Source organism: Giraffa tippelskirchi, chromosome 3 (genome assembly GCF_054371585.1).
Source record: "Giraffa tippelskirchi isolate mGirTip1 chromosome 3, T2T-mGirTip1v1.2.pri, whole genome shotgun sequence".
NCBI lineage: Eukaryota > Metazoa > Chordata > Mammalia > Artiodactyla > Giraffidae > Giraffa > Giraffa tippelskirchi.
The window spans coordinates 103654010-103681687 of NC_137277.1; the positions used below are offsets into that span (position 1 = coordinate 103654010).

At 35.0% G+C, this 27678-nt stretch overlaps 1 protein-coding gene across 19 annotated transcripts in view; it reads right to left on the minus strand.

Annotated features, from left to right (window-relative positions):
* The window catches only part of GALNT13 (polypeptide N-acetylgalactosaminyltransferase 13), a 556330-nt gene that overhangs the window by 338227 nt on the left and 190425 nt on the right, over positions 1-27678 (minus strand). For all 19 annotated transcript variants that reach the window (XM_081577989.1, XM_081577987.1, XM_081577982.1 and 16 more), the window contains one exon: positions 8942-9110. In XM_081577989.1, the coding sequence (XP_081434115.1) occupies positions 8942-9110 (169 nt within the window). The remainder of the gene's footprint in view (positions 1-8941; positions 9111-27678) is intronic.

Below are 27678 nucleotides of genomic sequence, written 5' to 3' on the forward strand. Positions count from 1 at the left end.
ACTCAAATGCAAGTTTCCTACAAAGGATTTCTCTTATTAATCTTTCTTTACTCCTTACCATTCTCCATTTTTTAATTTGTTCTATATTTCATGAAGCAGAGACTTAGTTTTGTTTACTGCTATATCCTCAGCACACAGAACAGCATTTGGCACACATCAGCATATTAATTGCTAAAATAATGTGCTTAATATCACTTAATGGGTTTCCTTAGTTTCGTTATACAGACTCTCTGTCCTTCTCCCTTTCTCTATTAGTTAAATATTATTTTTAAACCTTTAGATAGAAAACCAAACAAAATGACACCCATTTACTTGCTTTCTGAAGCAGAAATATGTAGGCCTCATTTCTTAAATTCAAACTATGTCAATTTAAAAAGTATTAGACCCATGACAGTTGAGAAACATGCTAACAAATCCCTATTGCTGATCCATCAACACAAGTTGCTAGCCATTTTTCTCAAAGTTCTGAATATAATTTTATGACACGGCACTATTTTTTAATTTATGGAGGATGGGCAAAGGAGAGAGAGGGTTGGTTACAGCTGTCTGGAATTTTATTTATACTTATATCAATTCAAACATAAGAATCATAGAACCTGAGAGCCTTCAAAAAAAAAAGTAATAAATTTGGTAACTGCTTGTGACTCAGCTGGTAAAGAACCACCTGCAATGTGGGAGACCTGGGTTTGATCCCCGGGTTGGGAAGATCCCCTGCAGAAGGGAAAGGCTACCCACTTCAGTATTCTGGCCTGGAGAATTCCAAGGACTAAGTCCATGGGGTCACAAAGAGTCAGACACGACTGAGTGACTTTCACTATAACTGCTTCATTCAGCCTTGATTGTACTTAAAATATCAAATACCATGATAATTTGTGATTCTATTATTTATGGCCATCAATAATTAAATATAATATATAAATGTATTATAAAATTTAATAAGCTAAGTATATTAAGTAAATAAGCAAATTGATCAACACCTCCAGAGATGGACATTCTCAAACTTAATTTCAAATTGTCCTGATGTTTCATCACAATTGCCTTCAAGAAAACACATTTTATAGTTAGTTTCTTCTCTTTAGAAACATGAGATATTTATTTAGAGTTATTCCTCTTGTAAAAAAAATTAATAAAAAGAAACCTCAATTAAGCAGAGTCAGACAGCAAAAGGGAGAGCTCTCACACCCTGCACTGACAGCAGAGATGACATGTCTATGCATGACTGAGTCTCTTTGCTATCCACCTGAAACTATCACAACATTGTTAACCGGCTAAACTCCACAATAAAATAAAGTTTTGCTTTTTTTTTAAAGACCCTCTTTCTTTCATAGCAACAACTCAGCCAATGAAAAGCCATGGACTTTTTGTCCCTGCCTTCCCAGCTTCCTTTTTCTCTCTATGACAGTGTACCCTTACCTTGCTGTGCAGGGACTTGCCTATGGCTGATTATGGTTGTAGACTGAATTGCAATTCTCTGTTAATCCAGAATAAACCCATCTCTGTTGGAGAAATAACTGCCGGTCTATTTCTTTCAGGTCAAAATTCTGGTGGTTCTTTCAGAAACCAGAGGAGACTCCCTATGGCTCCAGGGCTGGTGAACAAACAAGGGTGGTACCCACAATTGAGCCCATTGTCACTCACTGCATTTCTCTCCAACCCTGGAGTTTGAATGTGTATCTTTCCCCTGGATTCGGGCTCACATCCTTTAGTGTCTGAAGCCCTGAAGGCTTTCTCCAGGATCTATTTAAAGGTTTTGTCTTTCTGGTTAATGTTTTGTTCTGTATGTGACTACTCCTTTGACACTTTGGTCTGATCTTGAGATCAGACTATTTCAGCCAAAGCTGGCTGAAAATGGCCTTTGGATCAATTCTTTCAGGACGGGGTTGCTTCAGATGAAACTTCTGGTTTTTCAACTTTTGGCCTATTCCTTTGGGGGCTGTGCTCTGAAGACTGGCTAAAAAACCAAAGCCTTCAGTCTAGCTCCTTCAGGACCAAGCTATCTTCTAAGGACTGACTTGTAAGATTTTTGAATTAAACCATTTGTGTTTCAAACTGTTTAAATTATTTGAAAATTTTCTTTGCTCTAGAGGAAAATCCTCTAGGAAATGGCATCCCAGTCACTTAACTATGAATATTTTGAGAGTGCCTTATCTACTGAGACTCTGGTTGATTTTATGTTTAAAAACAAGGGTCCTTCCTCATGTACATTTCTAAATAAATAGACAGACCTGACCAAAGGCAATTTAAATAGAATCTCAACGGCAAGGATGGGGAACTTTTGAAATCCCCAAACTTCATTTTCTTAAAATTGAACTAGTTTAAAAATTTCCAGAAGTGATTGGAATACTTATTTTGATTGGTATTTTGAGGTTTTCAAGGTTATAAGAAGCCTAAAATTGCCTCTCTGCAAAATATGATTTTAAGATTAACTAAGACCAGTCATGATTATGAAAGAGGCATAAGAGGCATATGAAATGATGCTCGACATCACTAATTATTAGAGAATATTAGACAAACGCAAATAAAAACCAAAATGAGATATCACCTTACACTGGTGAAAATGGTCACCATAAAAAAATCTAAAAACAATAAATGCTGGAGAGGGTGTAGAGAAAAGGGAACCCTCTAGCACTGTCAGGGGGAATGTAAATTGATACACAGTCACTATGCAAAACAGTATGGAGCTTCCCTAGAAAACTAAAAATAGATTTACTATCTGATCCAGCAATCCCTCTACTGGGCAGGTAACCTGAAAAAAGATAAACAAACAAACAAAAACAAACACATGGACCTAATGTTCACTGCAGCACTATTTATAACAGCCAGATCATGGAAGCAACCTAAGTGTCCATCACAGATGAATGGATGAAGACGATGTGGTACTTACAATGGAATATTACTCAGCCATAAAAAGGAATGAAACTGGGTCATTTGTAGAGATGTGGATGGGCCTAGAGTCTTGTCATACAGAGTGAAGTAAGTCAGAAAGAGAAAAACAAATATCATATGTTAATACACACATGTGGAATCTATAAAAATGGTACAAATGAACCTGTTTGCAAGGCAGAAATAGAGACACAGACATACAGAACAAATGGATGAACACTAAGGGGGAAAGGGAAGCTGGGATGAATTGGGAGATTGGTATTGTCATACATATATTGACATACATACACTATGTATAAAACAGATAACTAATAATCCCAACTCAATTTAATCCAATCTTAGGGGATGAACTGGAAGACACAGTTTTCAGGTCCTAAAGGAGAGTTGGATGAAGTCACTGACATTTGGGCATCAGAATGATCAGATTTAGTTTTCCTTTTTACAAATGAAAAGGAAGGGAACACCTTTGGATTGCTCACCCAAAAACACAGACACCATCATTAACCTATGAAGTATTAAAGCTAGCAACCAGACCCTGTGACACTAGCATACCTCCTTGCCTTACTGCCATATAGACTACTGTCCATTCGGTTAAGGCTACCAAGAAAATTTTTGTGTGATCTGTTTAAACATTTTTGTATCTGATACAGTAGAAGCTCTCCTGAATCCTCTCCTGAATACATTCATCTTACCTTCTATGGAGCCCTTTTGTTAACTGCCCTTCACATAACTCTTTTCTGTTATAATAACCTTAACCTGGCTACTCTTTTCCCCCTCCATCACCCACAAGGTTCCTCACGACTGCTTAACACTGGTGGACCACCTCCTGTCTCCTCATAATGATCTACAGTAAATTCCACTGGATAATGTTGACATTTCAAGATCCACCAATGGTTATTATTTTAAAGGTGACAATGGCAAATAGTGTGCTGAGTATGCTATCATTTGTTTTGATGTTGCTGAGGCAGCATCTTTAATTTGTGGCTACTTCAGCTCAACAGGATGAACTACATGCTCTTAACATGAGCTTGAACTTAAGCCAAGGACAAAACTGCCAATATTTATACTGACAGTAGAAACGCTTTTGAAGTAGCTCACAACTTTGGAAGGTTGTGGAAGCAAAATGGCCTCCTTATTTCTAGTGGAAATAAAATTTAAAATGGAGCCTATGGTCAGGAATTATTGCATATAAACATCTTACCTGCCACTTTAGCTATTATTAAGAGTCTGGTATATTCTAAACTTAAATTTCTTGAAGCTAAGAGGAATGGTCTTGGTAATACTTCTGCAAGGAATGTTGTCCTTAAAGGGACCAACAGCAGCCAAGCATCTGTCATGGTTCAAAAGGTATTTCCAAATTATCCAAATTATAATTTAGTAAAACTGTCTAGAGAGTCCAGCAATTGGCCTCAGAAAAGCAAAAAATAAGATTGGAAATGCACCAACTATTGGTTTGATAAAAAGATAAAGCTCTAGTTTGGACCAATAAGAACCCAGTCCTACCTGAGACTCTAAAATACCCACTCCTCACCACTGTACATGCATTAAACCATGGGTCTACTGGCCAAACAGAGAAGGCAATGGCAACCCACTCCAGTACTCTTGCCTGGACAATCCCATGGACGGAGGAGCCTGGTGGGCTGAGGTCCATGGGGTCGCTAAGACTCAGACATGACTGAGCAACTCCACTTTCACTTTTCCCTTTCATGCACTGGAGAAGGAACTGGCAACCCACTCCAGTGTTCTTGCTTGGAGAATCCCAGGGACGGGGGAGCCTGGTGGGCTGCCATCTATGGGGTCGCACAGAGTCGGACACGACTGAAGCGACTTAGCAGCAGCAGCAGCAACTACTGACCAAAAAACTTTCATGAATCAATATTGGTAGGGAAACATTAACAAGACTACAAGCAGTGCCTACCTCACTTGTCCCACTTGTCCAAATACAAGCCAGGGAAGTCTATTCCTACTACTCTCAGATATTCAAATACCTACTGTTCTCAGGTATTTTGCCAAATGGTCTATATGAGGTTTCGCAACTGGACTTCATACAATTTCCTCTGTCTAATAGATATCAATATTTCAGTCATGGTCTATATGTTTCCACACTGGACTGAAATGTTCTCCTGTAGACTGGTTACTGTCTTTTCTGTGACTAAAGTTGGGAAAGATGATTCCTTCCTAGAAGAACTCCTCTTGAACTTCACAGTATTTGAGTAATCTATTTCATTGGCCAGGTACATTGACAAGTCTCTGCTGTTTGGCTGGTTTTATAACATTCGTACTGGTGTGGATTGTTGCACCAATTTTCTGGTTAAGATGAGCAATCTAATTCCATCATTAACACTCAATTGCCAAAATTTGTAGAGGCCCTCCAAATATCTTGTCCAAAAGCACTGTGTTGGTCCTTCTGTATCCCAGATTCACCAATTTTCAAACTCAAATGCTCACCTTTTGAGATAATGAAAGGATACTCAATGCGCTTGACTCCTGCTTCTTTAGAGTCACAACTGCTAAAAGGAGAGATACTCCAATATTTCAAAGGTCTATTTGTTCCTATTAAAAACCATTATTAAAAACTATAAATAGAACTACACTATGACCCAGAAATCCAACTACTGGGCATACACCCTGAGAAAACCATAATTTAAAAAGACACATGAATCCCAGTGTTCATTGCAGCACCATCGACAATAACCAGTACATGGAAGCAACCTAAATGTCCATCAAAGGAGGAATGAATAAATAAGATGTAGTACATATACACAATGGGCTATTACTCAGCCAGTGTTCATTGCAGCGCCATCGACAATAACCAGTACATGGAAGCAACCTAAATGTCCATCAAAGGAGGAATGAATAAATAAGATGTAGTACATATACACAATGGGCTATTACTCAGCCATTAAAAAGAACAACATTATACATCATTTGTAGAGATGTGCATGAACCTAGAATCTGTCACACTAAGTGAAGTCAGGAAAACAAACATCATACATTAATGCATGTGTGTACAATCTAGAAAAACTGTACAGATGAACTTAATTTGCAGGGCAGGAATAGGGCTGCATTTTCATACTGTTCATGAGGTTCTCAAGGCAAGAATACTGAAGTGGTTTGCCATTCTCTTCTCCAGTGGACCACGTTTTGTCATATTTTGATGCTTTTGAACTGTGGTGTTGGAGAAGACTCCTGAGAGTCCCTTGGACTGCAAGGAGATCAAACCAGTCAGTCCTAAGGGAAATCAGTCTTGAATATTCATTGGAAGGACTGAGGCTGAAACTGAAGCTCCAATACTGTGGCCACCTGATGCAAAGAACTGACTCACTAGAAAAGACCCTGATGCTGGGAAAGATTGAAGGCAGGAGAAGGGGACAACAGAGGATGAAATGGTTGGATGGCATCACTGAGTCAAGGGACATGAGTTTGAGCAAGCTCCAGGAGTTGGTGATGGACAGGGAAGCTGATGTGCTGCAATCCATGGGGTCACAAAAAAGTCGGACATGACTGAGCAACTGAATTGAATAGAGATGCAGATATAGAGCATGGATGTGTGGACGTAGGTGGGAAGATGAAGTGGGAGACCGAGATTGAAGTTAGGATTGACTCCTGACTTCCTCTTTCATTCTGTAAAAGTGTTCTCCTTCTCTTGCTGTGTGGAGACTTGCATGTGGCTTGCCAGGGTCGCTGACACTGAATTGCAATTCTCTGTTGATCCTAACTAAACCCATCTTTGCTGGAGAAATATCTGGTAGTCTATTAGTTTCAGGTCAACACTGAATATATCTTCAAATATTTGTAGACTGATATTAAGGTCAAACGCAACATTAAACTATTTGGACAATTTTCTGAATTCAGTCAAGCTAGTTTAAGGATATATTCTAGTAAAATAGTCTGAGATATTTTAATGAATCCACTGTTTGGCAGTTCAAACCCTTTCTAAATAAATATCAACTCAATTTTTCACTAAAATAAAGATCTTTGTAAATTATAAATTCCATTTTTTAATATCTTGGTATATGAATCATCACTGAAACTAGCTTAATGTGTCATATGTCTTGAGATATAACTATTCAAAAACTGAACTGTAATACCAAAACTGGAAAATAGTTTTCTACATCAAATGAGTATTAACAGCTTTTTACATTTTTAAAATATTTGGATAGCTGACTCACAGCGTGTTTCTCAAAAGTAGTTGTCCCCAGGCAGTCATAAAATTGAGTCACTCAAAATGACTTGCAAATATCTCCAGTGAACTTCATATACAATTTATGATTTGTCTAGGAATTGTGGGTGGTATTTATTTTTTCTTTACTAATTGCATACACTGTGATGTCATAAAAATAAAACATAAAATGATTTACTTCACTGCTATTATTTGCAAAATCTGAAAATTCAAGCAAGAATATCTACAGTAGGTATGGCATTTTTTACAGTTTTTATACTGAGCAATTTGAATCAAATAGTTGTTTTAAATGAAGAATTGTTCCACAGACTATATATAAGTTTAAGATTTAATTCTTCTAGTACTTATGCTAAGTAATTCTTAAAAGAAGTAAAAACCAACTGGCCACAAATATTTTAAATGGATGCTCAGTAATGCTTTTTTAAGTGATAGTTCTGTATTAAAATAGTAATTATCATAATCATTCCAGATCTGCTATGTAATTTACATTTATATATTATATTAAATCTTTAAATTGATTTAAAAAACTTTGAAATAGTGTGTACATGGTTTTCCTGAACACATGGTTTTAAGTATCACATTTACCAATTTTATCAAAATAAAACAAGGTTATATGCAACATTAAAACATGAACTCAGCGTATAAAATACTCAAAATTATTTTAAAGAATATGCTCATTGTATACCTTTAAAAATTCAAATATACCTACACATATACAAACACATACAAATATGGACAGAACTACCTGCAAATTTATCAAGACCTCTGGAATGCACAAATGTTAAATTTGACATTTTAGCAATTTGCTAGGAATCCAAAATATCCATAATATGTAGTTATTTGTGGTTTGCTGAGAGAGACATTTCAAAAGCATACAAGGGTATACAAAACCAGTTACCAATACTTAGCTATCAAATGAATCTTCTGACAACCTAGGCTAGTGCATCAATAAGACTTGGGTTACTTTATTTTGATCTTACTTGAAATAATTCAGAAAGGGAAAAAAAAATCATACTTAGTAAATATATTAATGTCGCCATAGCCCTAATGTAACATAACTCATTATATGTAGCAAAATATGCATTAACTATGAGTTTATTGTATATAAACAAAGTACATGACTAAAGAACAACTTCATAAACAGAAGTGTGTTCTGGAGGATATTTGTAAACTTGGAGATTTTCTAAAATCTGAGGACATACCTTTTCTAAGTGCCAATAGCTTACTTTGTAAGGACTATATATAAGGATGACAATACTGTCACTAAATATTATGATTTTTATTACATCCATATAAAATATGTTCAACTACCTAGAGCATGGCTTACAGTTAATCACATAAGTGTTAGAATCTTCAACATAATTTTTCATACAGTATTATTATTTCTAAATGAGTATATATACACCATAGCTGATAACTGAGCATTCTAATTATAAATAACATCATAAAGTGCTAAAGAATCCTCAATAAATCATTTTAAAGTGTCAATAATCACACAGGCAATAGGTTATTTTTATGCTGAAATAGCAAAGCAAATGTAAGAGCTTTCTACATAGACAAGAAAACAATTTATCACAGATCACATTTGCTCTGTTTTTGGCAAGAAAAGCAAAACAAAACAAAAAGATATTTAATGAAGGCAAAAGTCCTGTTTGGTTGTATATTCTGCAATGCCATTGCAAGTTTTGCTCTGCCAGAGAAGGACATAGTTCATATCTCTCATCATATGCACGCACAGTTAATTTCTGCAGTGGCATAGGTATTCAGAACCATATAGCTCTAGATTTCAAATAATCTGAGTTAATTGAAGTTTCAAGATATTCTAAACTTTGGAGATTGCTAGTATATTAGATTATATAGCAAATGTAAACTCACCCTTCTAATCTTACATCCGGCAGACTTCTGTTAAGGGCAATCAAATCACTGGCCATAAGGTTAAACTGATTGATTTTAAACAATTCTTTCATTTTCTCCTGGTCATCTTTAGGAATCAGCACAGCCTTTCCCATTTCTCCTGGCCCTTCTTGGTTTCTTGAAATAACAGCTGTAAGACACACACAGGTACACATATACATACAAACATACAGATAATGAACTGAATATATAAACTTGTGTTGGATCAGATTCTAAAGTGTATTATTTATAAACTGGCTTAATAATAACAATCGTCAAGTCTGTATTGCTACTTACAAGTTATACACTAAAGAAACAACTTATTTTAATTCATTAACTCAATGCTGCATGTTGTCCTTCAAATCTATCACATATATGATCTGACTAATCATTAAGACTTAATAAATAAGCAACACAAAATACCAAAACCTCATACCTCTCTTTTATATTTTTTTAATACATTTAATAGAGAGGATGGAGTTGAGCTCTGGGCACACTATGTTGTGCAAAATAATGAAAGAGAAATTTTGAAAATATACCAAGATTAGTTTATTTTCATATCCACTTAAAAATGTTGATATTTCAAATATCTAGTGCCATTATATCTTTATGAAAGCAAGTAAGGTTGAGAATGCTTTATCCACATCAGACTTTTATTCCTTTGTCAAATCATTTTCAAATAAGTAGAAAGAACTTTCATAGCAGTGACATATAATTTTAAATGTCAAGTTGGATTTGGAAGCTATGTGTTTCATAACTGGAATTTCACAGCAGTATTCTTTGCTTGACTGTTTTTATTAAGAGTACTAAGGATTCTGTTGGAGAAGGAAATGGCAACCCACTCCAGTATTCTTGCCTGGAGAAATCCTGTGGACAGAGGAGCCTGATGGGCTGCTGTCCATGGGGTCGCACAGAGTTGGACACGACTGAAGTGACTTAGCATGCATGTAAGGATTCTGTATACAGGCTAACGTTCTTGCATTTCCTCCAAGTTATCACCACACTAATGTACCTTCTAGCTATAAAATACATGACTCTGTGTGTGTAAGCATGTGCATACATATGTCTGAATGTATGTTAACATATAATAAGAAGACAAGGTTCCAGTTAACCTAATCTACCCTTGATTTACTTTTCACAATGATATTAAACCAGGTACTATGAAGAAATGTAGCTGTAGTTCTGACTCTTCCATCATTTTGCTATATTATACAAAATATATTATATATACATAATATATAACATTTTCTATATTATTTTATATTAATATAATTAAATTTTATATAACATTGAAACATTTTATATATTTAAAAGTTTTAATTTTATATAATAATTTAAATTTGCATTTTTTCTATAAAATATTATTATATTTTGCTATATTACAGTATTATCTCACTGAGTTTAATTTCCATATACTTTAAAAGGCAAAGATTTGGTCCCAGATTACTTTAAAATATATTTGAATTAGAAATACCGTGTGACCCAACAGTTCCACTCCTGGGTATTTATCATGAAAAAACTAAAATACCAATTTGAAATGATTCATGCACCCCTATGTTCTAGCAGTGCTATTTATATGAGCCACAGGACAGAAGCAACCCAAGTACCCATCGATACATGACTGGATTAAGAAGATGTGCATACATATATGTATGTATGTATGTATGTATATATAATGGAATATAGCTAAACCATAAAAAGACTGAAATATTGCCATTTGCCAAAATACAGATAGACCTAGAGAATACTATGCTTAGTGAAATAAGACAGAAAAAGATGAATACCTTATGATAATTATATCTGAGATCTAAAAAATAATACATGTGTGTGTACATACAAAACAGAAACATACTCATAGACATAGAAAACAAATTTAGGGTTACTAAAAACGTAACAGAGGGGGAGAGGGACAAATTAGGATTATGGGATTAACAAACTACTATGCATAAAATAGGTAAGCAACAATGACTACTGTAGAGTAGAGGGCATTATACCCAATATGTTATAATAACCTAAAATAGAATATAATCTGTGAAAAAACAAAAACAAAAACTGAATCCCTATGCTGGAAACCTAAAATTAACACAATATGGTAAATCAAATATATTTTCATAAAAAAATTAAAGAATACAAAGTATGTGAAAGTAATCCATAAATTATAGCATTTTATAAAATGTTATAAAATAATGAAATATAGTCAAAACTAGGGTACAAGACAACAAGCAGAATTTCCTCTGATTTGACCATAGTTATAAAACATCAAGACTGATATTACTGGTGCTAATATACAATAAATTTTCAAGTCAAGTACTTTCTGTAAAAGGTTATTCTGATTTTGTAATGCCATGAGCCAAACTATAAAAGAGATTAGGCACTCTGGGCAACTTGAGGTATAGGTATCAGGAAGGTGATTAGCCTGTAAATCCTCTTATACGTAGAAAAATGGTAAGGACTGGGAAATTTTTAAATGAAAAAGATATCTGTATGCAACCTCAAACTATTAAACAAATTACCTTAAAGCTAGTGAAGACTCCCATTCACTTTACCAAGAAAAGTAGCAATGAAGACAGGAATTTTATGAAAAAGTATATCATTTTCAATTTGCGAATTAAAATTCTAATTGTATATGTTTCCTCTGGAATTAGTAAGTTTATTGTCCCTAAAATCAGATGGAGTTGTTGGAGTTGGCTTTGGGTGAATTTGTGTTGCTGATTAGACTATGGACTTAGATAGGCCTCCAAGTACTTTTCATTTCTATGATTTATTTTTTTAAGTTTTGATTCCATGCTGCTGCTGCTAAGTCGCTTCAGTCGTGTCCGACTCTGTGTGACCCCATAGCCGGCAGCCCACCAGGCTCCGCCATCCCTGGGACTCTCCAGGCAACAATACTGGAATGGGTTGCCATTTCCTTCTCCAGTGCATGAAAGGGAAAAGTGAAAGAAGTCACTCAGTCATGTCCGACTGTTAGCGACCCCATGGACTGAAACCTGCCAGGCTCCTCCGTCCATGGGATTTTCCAGGCAAAAGAGTACTGGAGTGGGGTGCCATTGCCTTCTCCATAGAAATTGTTAAAAGGAATTTCTATAGTTTCCTTAAGAATCTTTCTAATTCTGAAGCAAAGGATTTAATCAGGCTATATACCACCCACTGATAACAGATATTTTATGTATGTGTCTGTATCTGTATCTATAACTATATGTATCTATAGGAAGATAGATTCTCAATCTAGTTTGGTAGAGATAGATAAATAGATATTTTACATATTCTGGTCTATAACCTTAATGCCAGAAAATATAGGACCAATGTTTTTGTTTTTTTTTTTTAATGGGAAAAAGAATGTTTGATTTTTGTTACATTAAAGAGTTTAAAGAATTTGAGATTTAAAAAATTACAATTTTTAGAAGTTAAGAAAATAATTCATTCACCATTTATAGGTCTTTAAAATGTCCTCTATAAATTCCAACAAAAATATATTACATTGCAGAAAATAGTAGCATCAATGCAATGCTACCAAGACTATGAAGCAGATAGGATCGACTTCTACTCTATGTAGAAAATCATGGAGCTCAACTACATCATTGTGGAGCATGAAGATCAAGTTATAGCACATAGAAGTACTTGTTTTTTGTAATATATTCAAAGCTGTGACCATGTCCTTGCTGAGTATTAGGAACATTATAGTTTTGTCAGTGATAAAATGTATAATATTGCAGTGCTATCAATAAAAATAAAATCATCATAAACAGAATCCTTATTCCTAGAACTAGTTTGCAAACACATATGAACATTCTCCTTAATTATTCTCAGCTTCTTAGTGAAAAGTAGATGACAACTTAATGTGTATCAGGTTAAGTGTCTCCTCCCCAAAGTTAAATATATTTTTCTATAATAGCCTCTAATGAATGCATGTTTGACATTTTGCAAAAAAAAAAAAAAAATTTTATGCATGAGCAGACCTATTGGTGTTTTTCACCTTGCTCAAGAAAAAAATGCTAAGTGATTATACTGTGGAAGAAGCCTTTTTCTTTTCCTGCTTTTACCTGGCAGAATACATCTTTCTAGGAGAAACAGTTTTTTTCTTCTTCTTCTTCAAATAATATAAACAAAAAATAGTAAAGACTGTGCAATTTAGTATGAGTACCTTTAAATAGCAACCTCAATTTTTTTCTCATCTGTTTATTTCTCTCCTCTGCATAGTTTAAAGAAAAAAATATTCACCTACACACTCACCAAATACCATGCTCCTCCACAGTCAAAGTGAAAAACAAAAAGAACAGTCAATGAAGTATTGGTGTTACTTTTCAAGTCTTAGTAGGCAAATATAATAGAGAAGGTAACTAAATCTACATTATATCTTGACTTCACTTAAATATGATTGGAAATATCCCAATTCCAAACCTGTTTTGGACTGTATAAACAGATTAATATACTATGCTGTCATGTCCTAGCTATTTTAAATAGTGCTGCTATGAAAACTGGGGTACATGTGTCTTTTTCAATTATTATTTTCACAGAGTATATGCCCAGTAGTGGGATTGGTGGGTGATGTGGTAGTTTCTGTCCTAGTTTTTTAAGTAACCTCCATACTGTTCTCCATAGTAGCTGTTACCAATTTACATTTCCACCAGCAGTGCAAGAGGGATGGGGTTGAGGGGGGAGGTTCAGGAAGGAAGGGACATATATGTACTTGTGGCTGATTCATCTTGTTGTATAATAGAAGCCAACACAATACTGTAAAGCAATTATCCTCCTATTAAATTTTTTTAAAGTACTATGCTAGAAGTTATATCCTTTCTAATTATAAGATTAAATTACTAAAAATGATAACTTGACCCAAAATGACATTACAAAACTGGTTGAAATATAAAAGCAGAATCATTGTATATGCACATATATATAAAACATATTTTTCATTTTTTTAACATAGTGCATACTGTATAGATTAAATTTGATTTATTTTATCATAGAATTTGTATTGATAAAAATGATATACCCCAAAATATAAATCAACCAACTGATCAGTCTACCAAAAGGAACATATTAACTGCAATATTTGCTTATGTACATTGCATTATGAACACTTTTTCAGTTGCAGAAATGTCCAATTAACAACAAGCACTGTCTATTTGAAAAAAATAAGAAAAGATATCTTGTATTTAGGGGAAAAAAAAAAACTTGAATAAAAAATTTAGGTCATTTTTAAACTTATTATGTTAAAGAACACAGTAGTATATGATGCATACTGGTAAAAGCATGACATTGGACCAAAATCTGAATGTCATCTTGATTAGCATACTTTCCAAAAAATTTTTTCAAATTGTATTTACGTCCGCAGATCTACTCAGTTGTTAATTTCTGTATATACTCCAGTTCTTCTCTAGTTTTTATCAGTTTGAAATAGTCAACTGAAATAAATGTAATATCTTGACTTTTAATTTCTCTCATCTTTGAATATTCATACTTCATTACTAATAAATCATTTCCCTAAGACAATACTTTCATCTTGTCAATCATTTATGTGTTTTTAGCGGAGTCAGAAGATGAGGAAATCAGGCTAGCACTTGGGACACCGTCTCACTATCCAAACCACCTTGCCTTCCATTCAGTGTTATCTGGCCCATGCTCTTTTGTCAATTCACAGATACTGAGTTTATCAAGAATAATTCCTGTTAAAATAAAGGAACTCGGTGTATCTTTGCTTTGGCCCATTTCTATTTTGTGTTAGTTGCTCAGTCATGTCTGACTCTTTGTGACCCCATGGATTGTAGCCCACCAGGTTCCTACATCCATGGGGTTCTCCAGGCAAGAATACTGGAGTGGTTTTCAATATCCTCCTCCAGGGGATCTTCCTGACCCAGGGATCAAACCCAATTCTTCTGCATTGCAGGAGGATTCTTTACAGTCTGAGCTACCAGGAAAGCCATAATAGACTTCAAATATCAAATAATAGTATAAATATTATAATACAGAGCTTAATATATATATATACATATAAATTTTATTTAATGTGGAAATAGATAGTAATTCATTTACTACACCTTTGGAAAAACCCATGCATTCTAAAAATCTGATTCATCTGTCAATATTTTTTTTTTGAAAATTTTTATCATGGCAATATGTGGTGTTCTAGTTTTTGCCAACTAATTTTCAGTAACTAGATTTTTGTGCAGTAAGAATGTTGCAAATAGCAAGCTTCAATAGGGTCAAGTCCAGCAGATATTAGCTACTGTTTCCCAACAGGATAGTGCCTCTTGTTAGATATTAATAAGGCAGCATTTTCCACCAGCTAAGTGAGAGATCAGGCTTCCCTGGTGGCTCAGTGGTAAAAGAATCTGCCTGCTAATGCAGGAGACACAGATTCCATCCCTGGGTTGGGAAGATCTCCTGGAGAAGGAAATGGCAACTCACTCCAGTATTCTTGCCTGGGGAATACCATGGACAGAGGACTCTGGTGTATAAAATTATCCATGTGGTACTGAAAAAATGTAAAATCTCTACTTCATATCTACTTTTGTTTTAAAAATTAGTCCTCACCACCAGTTAATACTTAGGTTGAGAATATTATATTTATGCATTATAAATAAATTTAGATACATTAACACAAGCTCAGAAATTTCTACTGATAGTGGCACACAATTAAAATGTACAAAGAATATGGCCTGAAGAGTTTTTAATTAGATCACAAATTAGATCCTAAGCAGACTGTTAAGGAAACCATTTAAATAAAGTAGAGTATGCAACTAATCTATTTCAAATCCCAATTGTAACTTTTAATAGAGAGAGTAGTTTGTATAACTATTACAAATGGTTCTAGATAGTAACTCAATACAAAGCATGACTGCTTAAATATACGCAGCTATTAGTCTTATAATCATGCATCTGTCTTTCTTATCCATAATTCTTCTTCTATAAATATTTGAATGTTGAATGTTGACATTCAAACAACTAAGATGATGGCATCTGGTCCCATCACTTCATGGCAAATAGATGTGAAAAAAGTGGAAGCACTGACAGATTTTATTTTCTTGGGCTCCAAAATCACTGAGGACAGTGATTGTAGCCATGAAATGAAAAGACACTTCATCCTTGAAAGAAAATCTATGACAAACCTAGACAGTGTGTATTAAAAAGCAGAGATATCACTTTGCTGACAAAGATCTGTATAATCAAAGCTATGGTTTTTATAGTAGTCATGTACAGATGTGAGAACTGGACCGTAAAGAAGGCTGAGTGCCAAAGAATTGATGCTTTTGAACTGTGGTGTTGGAGAAGACTCTTCAGAGTCCCTTGGACAGCAAGGAGATCAAACCAGTCAATCCTAAAGGAAATCAGTCCTGAATATTCATTGGAAGGACTGATGCTGAAGTCTCAATACTTTGGCCACTTGATGTGAAGAACTGACTCATGGGATAAGACCCTGATGCTGGGAAAGATTGAAGACAGGAGGAGAAGGGAGTGACAGAAGATAAGATGATCAGATAGCATTGCCAACTCAGTGGACATGATTTGAGCAAGCTCCAGGAGATAGTGAAGGACAGGAAAGCCCGGGGTGCTGCAGTCCATGAGGTTGGAAAGAATCAGACATGACTGAGCAACTGAACAAAAACAAATAAAATATTTAAATAACTTTAGTGTTGTATAAATGGAATTTATATGCCAATGCATATATGCACTATAGTAGATACCCATATCATTCATTAATGCAATATTCTCTAAAAGACAATGAAACATGACTTACAAATTATGACTCTGAAATCTTTTATAAGAATACATTCTAAGGAAATAAAGATATGCCCAAAGTTTTACTGGCATAGATGATTAACATAATATCTTGTGTTTTTACATGGAAAAAATGTATAAATTCTCTCTCCATATAGACTGTGTTAAATACTGTATGTATTACATATAGACTATGCTAAATATTATATATATTTTAAATACAAAATACACTGTTATATTCACATTCAGAAAATAAAAAGTAATTAAAATTATGCTATAGAAAACTTAATAATGTAAAAGATATTCATATTATACTTAAGTGAAGAAAGGGGTCATGAAACAATGCTACAAAATAATCCAATTTCTATATAAAAAAGCTATGTGACATATAAACATATGTCAAAGGAGACTAACAGTGGTTCATTAGAAGACCTTTTACATTTTTTCTTTAGTATCATCTTTATTTTTTAAATCAGTTCAACTGTACCTAATAAGGTGATTTCAGCCGTGTATTAACCAAAACTCTGGTTTCAATGATGACTGATATAACATGGCTTTTACAGTGACAGATACTGAAGTTGTTAGCAGATATTAGGGGCATGAAAAAGAAGGGATCAGTGTTGAATGGAGTTTCTGAAGGGAGAAAAGCTACTTAACATACATAAGATGACAAGAAAGTAGAAGAGGATCAAAGAATGATGGTCGTTTTAGCAGGAAAGTTCCTCATAGGAGCTTCACTACAATTTACAGTTAAGGAAAAAAGGGAAACACTGAGCAGTTGAGCAGGGACAAAAAATTAAAAGGCTTCCCAAGTGTCTCAGTGGTAAAGAATCTACCTGCCAATTCAGGAGACGCTGGGTTGGATCCCTGGGCCAGGAAGACCCCTGGAGAAGGAAATGGCACCCCACTCCAGTATTTTGTCTGGAAAATTCCATGGACAGAGGATACTGGCAGGCTACAGTTGCCAGTTACATGGAGTTGCAAACAGTCAGACACAACAGAGCATACACACATACATATAAGGACAAATAGCAAAATTCTTAGTTCCTTTTTAGGAAAAAGCAAATTTTTATATTAGTATAAATATTTTCCTCTTTCTTTTCACAGTCATCCTTAAAAAACACTCTATATGTCTATTCTTACGTACAGCTAAGAGGTTGATAGGCATATATTAGTCATAAATGTTTCCTGGAAGCAATGGATACAACTTTTAAAATGTTCACAAAAGTGATAAAATAATGCTGAAACATGAAACTATTTCCTCCTGCATTAAAAATGAGCTTCCTCATTCATAGTATTTAAATTGTTCTCAGCTTGCAATGGCTCTAGTAATAGCCTAACTTTCAGCTTTAAATAGGAAATTTCCCCATTCTCCCACCTCTCTCTACATGGCCAAAAAAAATAAATAAATAAAAATCTTTGGAAACAAAAGCACCAATTTTGGCTTTAAACCACCCTTTGTAAGGTGAAACTGCAGTGGAACAATGACCATTTTAAAGAAGCCCCCTGGGTTACCCAACATCACAAATTATTCCTAAGATACACAATAATAAACACTTAGCATTTGATATATCATCACATATGTGATTCATCAAGTGCACAAAAATATACCCACTTTGGCCAAAAAATGAAAGAGCACTGCATTCATTGACTGTACATCTAATTGAGGAAGTAGAAACATATCTTTAAAATAATTTCTGAATGTAACATTTTAATTATTATGAAGCTGTATAAGATGTCCAATAATGCTCAAAATTTATTAGCTACTATTAGTCACAGAAAATGTGAGGCAAATATTACTTGGTAGGTTCTTATGATTCCATATGTTAGAAGCAAAAAAAATCCTTCATAGAGGTCTGCAATTAAAAATTACAAAATACTGTGAGCGTAAAAATGGATTATCTCAAATATCATAAAGTATTTTAAGTCATAAAATTAAATCAACTGCTGGATTGTGAGGCTCTTTTGATTGCAATTTTGTTGAATGTCTTTATTTGGCCCACGAGGCCTCTCTCTGTGTTTCCCCGGTGGTGCTGGTGGTAAAGAATCCACTTGCCAATTCAGGAGATGCAAGAGATGCACGTTTGATCTTTTGGCTGGGAACATTTCCTAGACTAGGAAATGGCAACCCACCCCAGTACTGTTGCCTAGAATTTTCCTGGAAAAGTCAATGCCTTGAAATTCTTGCAAGGAAAGTTCCATGACAGAGGAGCCAGGCGGGCTAAAGTCCATTGGGCTCAAAGAGTCAGACGCAACTGAGCACGTATATACGTAGAGGCCTTCCTCTGCACCAACTCCAGCCTGATGTGTCAAGGGTGGCTGACCTCTCACATCATCCATGTTCCCTTGTCCTTTGATTTCTGGTAGGGAATTCACTGAAGGATATTATGGAATAGGAAATGGATGGACATTAGGGAATAGGAGATGGAGGGACATTAGGGATTAGAAGATGGATGAGTCGGGGGTATTTAATTCCCTGGTTTCCTTTCTGTGGGATTGCTGACAGTTGGCTCTCTCATTCTCAATAATAATTTACTTCATGGGCAGTGCCGTATGACCAGTTAATAAAGGAAAAAATGGTACAAGCCAAGCTTAACTAAGAATCTACTGGTAATTGCTAAAAGCTGTTACCTCACATCTACTCAGGAGCAATTCTGCGGGAGACCTGGGCTTGATGCCTGGGTTGGGAAGAATGGGAAGGCTACCCATTCCACTATTCTGAACTGGAGAATTCCATGGACTCTATAGCCTATGGGGTCGCAAAGAGTCGGACATGATTGAGCAACTTTCACTTAAAGGAAAATCCCCATCAGGCAGAAAGTCGGAGAAGAAATTTGGCTGAATACTGTGTGACAAAGAAATGGTTTGAGTTAGAAATCTACATTCATCTATGAATTGTGGCTAACAGGTTGGACAATTAGTAGGAGACTAAAAGCCTTTGATTGTATGGATCACAATAAACTGTGGAAAATTCTTCAAGTGATGGTAATAACAGACCACCTGATCTGCCTCTTGAGAAACCTGTATGCATGTCAGGAAGCAACAGTTAGAGCTGGACATGGAACAACAAACTGGTTCCAAATAGGAAAAGGAGTACATCAAGGCTGTATATCGTCATGCTGCTTATTTAACTTATATGCAGAGTACATCATGAAAAACGCTGGGCTGGAAGAAACACAAGCTGGAATCAAGATTGCTGGGAGACATATCAATAACCTCAGATATGCAGATGACACCACCCTTATGGCAGAAAGCGAAGAAGAACTAAAGAGCCTCTTGATGAAAGTGAAAGAGCAGAGTGAAAAAGTTAGCTTAAAGCTCAACGTTCAGAAAACTAAGATCATGGCATCTGGTCCCATCACTTCATGGGAAATAGATGGGAAAACAGTGCAAACAGTGTCAGATTTTATTTTTGGGGGCTCCAAAATCACTGCTGATGGTGATTACAGCCATGAAATTAAAAGAGCTTACTCCTTGGAAGGAAGGTTATGGCCAACCTAGATAGCATATTTAAAAGCAGAGACATTACTTTGCCAACAAAAGTCCGTCTAGTCAAGGCTATGATTTCTCCAGTGGTCATGTATGGATGTGAGAGTTGGACAGTAAAGAAAGCTAAGCACCGCAGAATTGATGCTTTTGAACTGTGGTGTTGGAGAAGACTCTTGAGAGTCCCTTGGACTGCAAGGAGATCCAATCAATCCATCCTAAAGGAGATCAATCCTGGGTGTTCATTGGAAGGACTGATGTTGAAGCTGAAACTCCAATACTTTGGCCACCTTGTGCGAAGAGTTGACTCACTGGAAAAGACCCTAATGCTGGGTAGGATTGGGGGCAGGAGGAGAAGGGGACGGCAGAGGATGAGATGGTTGGATGGCATCACTGACTCGACGGACATGGTTTGGGTAGACTCCGGGAGTTGGTGATGGACAGAGAGGCCTGGCGTGCTGCAATTCATGGGGTTGCAAAGAGTCGGACACGACTGAGTGACTGAACTGAACTGAACTGAGGTTAAAATTTATTTATGGAGATTCTGCACTAGGACTTGAGCTTTGAGGTTACTATCAATCTTGAGTAATTTTTCCCATGAAATTATTTTAACCTGAAGGAAAAGCAGTTTACTCTGGCATCGCTGCCTTCAACATTTATAATAGATCCAGTTTTCTGAAGGAATAAGTAATAGCAGTCATTTTAGGAAAAAACTTTAAAATTTGTTTATTTTAAGTTAATGTCATCCAATAGGCAATTCCATTGCGATTTTTGGCTAATAGGTGTTTATTCCTTCTACTGGGAAGGGGCAACTATTTTCATATGTATCATTATATTGTTTTATTTTCAGTTATTGCATATTTATTCCTCTGCATGAATGAACTGATTTGAATTATCACCGTTCTTATTTTATAGTTCAAAGAAGTAAATTACCCTAGTGATTTTGAAATGAAGTGGTTTTTTTTTTTGCTTCCTTTTTTTAAGTGCAGCTATGAGTTTTTTAATAAGTGGACTTTGAGATTGTTTATTGATCAAATTTTAGTTCATCTTCCATTGCAGCACAGGAAAAATCATTTCACTATCCTTTAGATATTGTTCCTTCCAGCTTTATTTCTTCATTCTGGCCACTCTTTTGTTTTGTTTTTTTCCCCTATTGACTGCACTAATTCAAACAGTCTCAAATGGGAGAGCAATTGGATGAAAAAACTTAATCTGGATAGGTTATATGTATCATCTGTTTTGCCATATTGACTTGCATTCATTCCAGACACTTATATATTTTATAAAATTAAGATTCACAATAGCTCAAGATTGGAAATTTGAATGCACAAGAGTGTGTTCAACAGAAAATTCTTTAGAGCCAGAGTATTCTCTTTACCTCACTTATTCGAGTTTCAAAATAGAGTTTAGCTTGCAAATGTTTTGCAAATTCACCTTTATGATCTTACTGATATTTTACAATACTATGATAACTTAAAAAGTGTCTCAGGAAAAATAGATTGATGAGAAAATAGAGTAGGTGGAGTAATACAATAAAGTTCCTTCACATATTTAATATCACATCCAACAAAGCAGAATCTTGTGATAGCAGCAACTTATTATTGCCTTGCATTAACTGATAGAATGTATTCACTCATTGACTACTTAGGTAGGGGTCAACAGCTTGAGATGGTGAAGATGGTACATTATCTTCCTTATAAGAAAGAATATGGCATCATTAGGTGAAAGCATTCTGATCTTGTTAAAAGATATTTCCATGAATTTAAGCAAGCTTAAGTAGAAGTGCAAGGCAGAGTTCTAGGTATTAACTAATTATTTAGGTAATATCTATTCATATTGATCATTTTAAGCTATGCAGATTAGAAATAAAAAAGAAGCAGGGAATATGGAACCAAATTTTGTCAAGTTTAACTGTGCAAGGTTCAGGACATATTTCCCATAGAGTACACTGGGAAATTCATAGATCAATAAAAATTTTCTCCTTAGAGTTTTTCCCTTTTCTTCCATTTTTTCTCATGTAATGTGAATTATTGTTAATTTCTCTTTGTCTTGTGAGATTCCCAAAGATTTATCAAGACATTTCGTAGTCTTCATTTCTACCTACAAATTATATGGTTCACACAGATTTCCTTTTTTAAATGTGAGATGGTATTTTATTAAACAATTTCTATTTTATGTGTCTTGCATGTTTAGTTATAATTGTTCTGATATAGTTGAATGTTTAAATCTTTTAAGTGTAAAATATGACAAAACCATCTCCTCATATTCATTTCAATTTAATTCAACATTTACTGACTTCTATTTGAGATGCCTGGCATATGTCAATGAACAAGAGAGAAAACAATTCTACCCTAGTATTTCTTTAATCTTATATATTACACAGTTCTGCTTCACCCACCAAGAGTTTTCATTTTCCTCTATTATATCTTTCTTACCAGTACTGCTAGAACATTTTCATCAGAAAGTTGTATTACTGTTCAATATAAACAAGAACAAAAGAGGCCAAACATAAGCTGTGTTCATGTGCTAGGCACTGTACTTAGCATATTATATACATTAACTCACTTAATCTGCATAACAAGTTAATAAAATGTACACTAGTTATCACCATCCCAATTTCATGGAAGAAGAAATCTAGAAAGCTTAAATAATGTCAAAGTTTGACCAGTTCATAAGTCCTGATCCAACCCAGGCAGCTTAACCTCAGAGACTGTGCTATTTATACATACATACACACATACACACACATGCATAGCTTATCAGCCCAAAATCTCTCCAGAAAAGTTTACATGACATTCATTTTAATGTGGTTACTTTAATTATTTGTTTGAAACCAGAGCAATCCAAAATTCAATCAGAATCTCTCATTTGGCTGAAATTACCTGTATGTTGGGCTTCCCTGTTGGCTCAGATGGTAAAGAATCTCCCTGTAGTGTGGGAGTCCTGGGTTCAATCCGTGGGTTGGGAAGATCCCCTGGAGGAGAGCATGGCAACTCACTCCAGTATTCTTTGCCTAGAGAATCCCCATGGACAGAGGAGCATGGCGATCTACAGTCCATGGGGTCGCAAAGAGTTGGACATGACTGAGAGACTAAACACAGCACACATGCTGTATAATTAAAATCAATGTAAAGGCATCAAATTCTACTGAATAATTCTGAGCACAGTATTTCTCCCTTTCTTAATCAGTTTAATCTCATGGCCACTGATTTAAAATGTGCCTCTTTCATACTGAACTGATCGTTCTTCATGTTAACTCAGAAAATTCATATCTGTTAAAAAATCAATTTTCTCTACAAATGAGAGATATATTGTATTAACAGAATAGTGTATATATTTGACTACTCCCTAACGCCATGACTTTTCTGGCTTGTGACAAAGCATAGGCAGTTAATACATCCAAATATTTCATCCTTACAAATGATTCTAATAATTATGTAATGATTTCTGCAGGAAACCTAAAGTTCCTTTACACAGTGGCTTAATTTGCATATTGTTAATTGGACAGAGACCTTTACACAGTGGCTTAATTTGCATATTGTTAACTGGACAGAGACCTATAACGAAATATAAAAGAGCAAACCTTAGTGCATCAGAGTAGGTAAATCAGTTTAGTACTTAATGACAAATGTACCTGGATTTTATTCTGAATTTTTTGATCCAATTCCGTGAGCATATTCCTCCTGACTAGAAACCTGGGAATGTTGGATATCTCTCTTTTTGTTTTTTTTTTTTAAATCACATCCATATACTTATTATATACAAATATAGCTAGCTTATACTTATTATATATAAATATAGCTAGCTTCCTTATCACCTGTATAAATGAGATGGCCCTCCTTTAGATGATAAATATCTCTTAAGATAATGAAGCAGATTCTAATTATTATGCCCATCTTTAGGTTAAAAAGGGGGGAAAAAAAGAAAATCCAGAAATGCCACTAGTTTTAAGGTTAATTCTTGGCCCCCCATAGTTATATTTTTCAAAACTAATCTTATTGAAATATTACTTAAATCAACAAAATACACTCATTGTGTGTACAGTTCATTGAATTATAACAAATGTATATACCTATTTAACCATTCTTCCAGTCAAAACACAGAACATCCATCATTCTCAAAGTTGCCATGTGCTCCTTCCAGTCAGCCCACACAGATGCTCAGATTTGTCATATGTCTTCTTTCACTAGAGTTCAGATTTGTTTTTGTAGCATCTGTATAAATAAAATGATATAGTATGTAGCCTTTTCGTCTGACCTCTCTCTCTCAGGAGATCTTTAAGACATATCTGTAGTGTTCAGTGTATCAGTAGTCATCTCTCGAGTAAATACCTAGGAATAAAACTGCTGGATTATATGCTAAGAGTATTTTTAAATTGATAAGAAATTGCAAACCTTTCCTCAAATCATATCCCTATCAGCAGACTATGAGAGTTCCAGTTGTTCCACATCTTCACCACTACTAGATGTTTTACCTTTTTAGATTTGGCTCTAAAAATGGGTTATTATGTATCTCATTGTACTGTTGATTCTAAGTAGTAGTAATAATAGTGTTAGTTGCTCAGTCATATCTGACTCTGTGACCCCATGGACTGTAGCCCACCAGTCTCCTCAGTCCATTGGATTCTCCAGGCAAGAATACTGGAGTGGATTGCCATTCCCTTCTCCAGAGGATCTTGCCAACCCAGGGATTGAACCCAGGTCTCTTGCAGTGCAGGCAGATTCTTTACAATCTGAGGTACAAGAAAGCTCTAAGGGTAAAATATATTTGAGAATTCAATATTGATTTATAAACTACAAATATTTAGTCAAACACTATGAATGTCATATTTGTTATTTTGAGCTCTATCTGACAAAGACGTGAGCTTACACTGAGGTTTTGTAGGGGCATCAACAAGGAAACAATTACCTTCAGTTCCCTACACAGTCCAATAGAGGACATTATGGAAATACATTTTATGTTCACATGACAAAAATTGCTTTCTGTAAGTTACATCATTCAAGCTGACCTGTGCATCTCCATGTGTCACTTAATCATGGTCCCATTTCCAACTTTTTTTCCTTTAAATCTCAGATATTCCTATGGATACCGCCTCTATTTCTCATGGTCTTCATTTATAAAAATAGATCTTTTGCTTGTAGAACACTATCAATATACTGACATTCATTTCTTTCTTTTCTGACAACATTTCCTTTATGTAGAAGCAACTTTCTGCCATGTTACTTTACTTCTTTACAAGAACTTTTTTCAAAATTTCTTACACTACAAGTCTGTAAGCAATCAGTTTCCTCAGTTTTTGAGAAAATGTTTATTTCACTTTCAGTATTAGAAGATAATTTCACTAGATACAGAAGTCTACTTTGTTTTTTCTACTTCTTTGTTCCAACACTAATGATTTCACTGCACTCTATTCTTATTTATGTGGTTTCTGATGAGCAGTTTGCTGTAATTCTTGTTCCTTTATTACATTTTTCTCCCTCTACTACTGCCTTCAAAATTTTCTATTTCTCTTTGATTTTCTGCAATTTTAATATAAAATGCCTAGGTATGTATTTTTTGTTATTTATCCTATTTGTGTTCTCTAAGCTTGTGGTATCTGTGGTTTATGGAAAAAATATTTAAATATTTTAACTGTTTGTAGCCCTTTTCTTTGCCTTCTGTTATTCCAATTACACAAGTTTTGCACTTTTTACTAGGTCTTACAGTCTTGGCCATCATAGATTCTCTTTTTTTTTTTTCTTTAAGCTTATCTTAACTCATTTTTTTTGCATTTCAGTTAGAGTAACTTTTAGTGTTCTATTTTCAAGCTTGTTCTTTGTTTCTTTGGTTGTGTTAATTCTGCTAGGAGCACGTCAAATGAACTCTTCATTTCTTTTACTGTGTTTTTAATTTATAATGTCTCCTTTTAAATTTTTGTTACAGTTTTTATATGCTGACATTATCAAAGAGATATTGCACGCTATCTACCTTTTTCCATTAAGGTTTATGATACATTATCATAACTATCTCAGTCTGATTCTAATGCTGACACTGGTTCAGACTGTGTTTTACCTTGTGTTCTGACATGCTTTACAAATTTTTGCTGAAAGGCAAACTTGTTGTTGTTCAGTAGCTAAGTTGGGTCCAACTCTCTGCAACCCTAAGGACTGCAAAACACCATGCTTCCCTGTCTCTCCTTCACCATCTCCCGGAGTTTGTTCAATCTCATGTCCAAGTCAGTGATGTTATCCAATATCTCATCCTGTGTCACCCCCTTCATTCCTGCCCTTAACCTTTTCAAGCACCAGGGTCTTTTCCAATGAGTCAGCTCTTCATATCAGGTGGCCAAACTAGTAGAGCTTTAGCATCAGTCCATCTAGTAAATATGAAGGATTGATTTCCTTTAGGATTGACTGGTTAGATCTGCTCACTGTCCAACAAACCCTCAAGGATCTTCTTCAGCACTACAGTTCAAAAGCATCAATTCTTTGGCACTCAGTCTTCTTTATGGTCCAATTCTCACATCCATACTTGACTACTGGAAAAACCATAGTTTTGACTATTCAGACATTTGTCGGCAAAGTGATGTCTTTGTCTATGTTTGTCATCGCTTTTCTTCCACGGAGCAACTGCCTCTTAATTTCATGGCTGTAGTCACCATCCACAGTGATGTTTTGGAGCCCAAGAAAATAAAATTTGTCACTGCTTCCACTTTTTCCCCTTCTATTTGCTATGAAGTGATGGAACTGGATGCTATGATTTTAGATTGCTGAGTTTTAAGCTGTCACCTACAGGCTCTTTAGTTTGTCTTGTTTTCTGACATTAGGGTGGTATCATCTGCATATCTGAGATTGTTGATATTTCGCTTGGCAATATTGTAGAGGGTAATAAATACTGAACTAAATAGGGCTTTAATATGAGAAGTTATAATAATTTGGTCAAGAGTTGGGTTGTTTGATACTTATTCCATCTATCTTATTAAATATTTTTAAATCAGATATATGAATATAATTTACATATAATAAAATTCACCCTTATTAAGATTAGTTTTGACAAATGTATACATATATTCCAGAAAAAAACATCTAATTCTGCCTCATTGACTATGCTAAAGCCTTTGACTGTGTGGATCACAACAAACTGTGAAAAATTCTTAAAGAGATGGGCCATCTGATCTGCCTCCTGAGAAACCTGTATGCAGATCGAGAAGCAACAGTTAGAACTGAACATGGAACAACGGACTGTTTCCTAATTGGTAAATGAGTATATCAAGGCTGCATATTGTCATCTTGCTTATTATATGCAGAATACATATATTGCATAATACACATGTATGTGCAGAATACAATATGCAAAATGCCAGGCTGGATGAAGCACAAGCTGGAATCAAGATTGCCAGGAGATATATCAATAACCTCAGATGTATAGAAGAAGCCACCCTTATGGCAGAAAATTAAGAGGAACTAAAGAGCCTCTTGATGGTGGTGAAAGAGGAGAGTGAAAAAGCTGGCTTAAAACTCAACATACAAAAAATG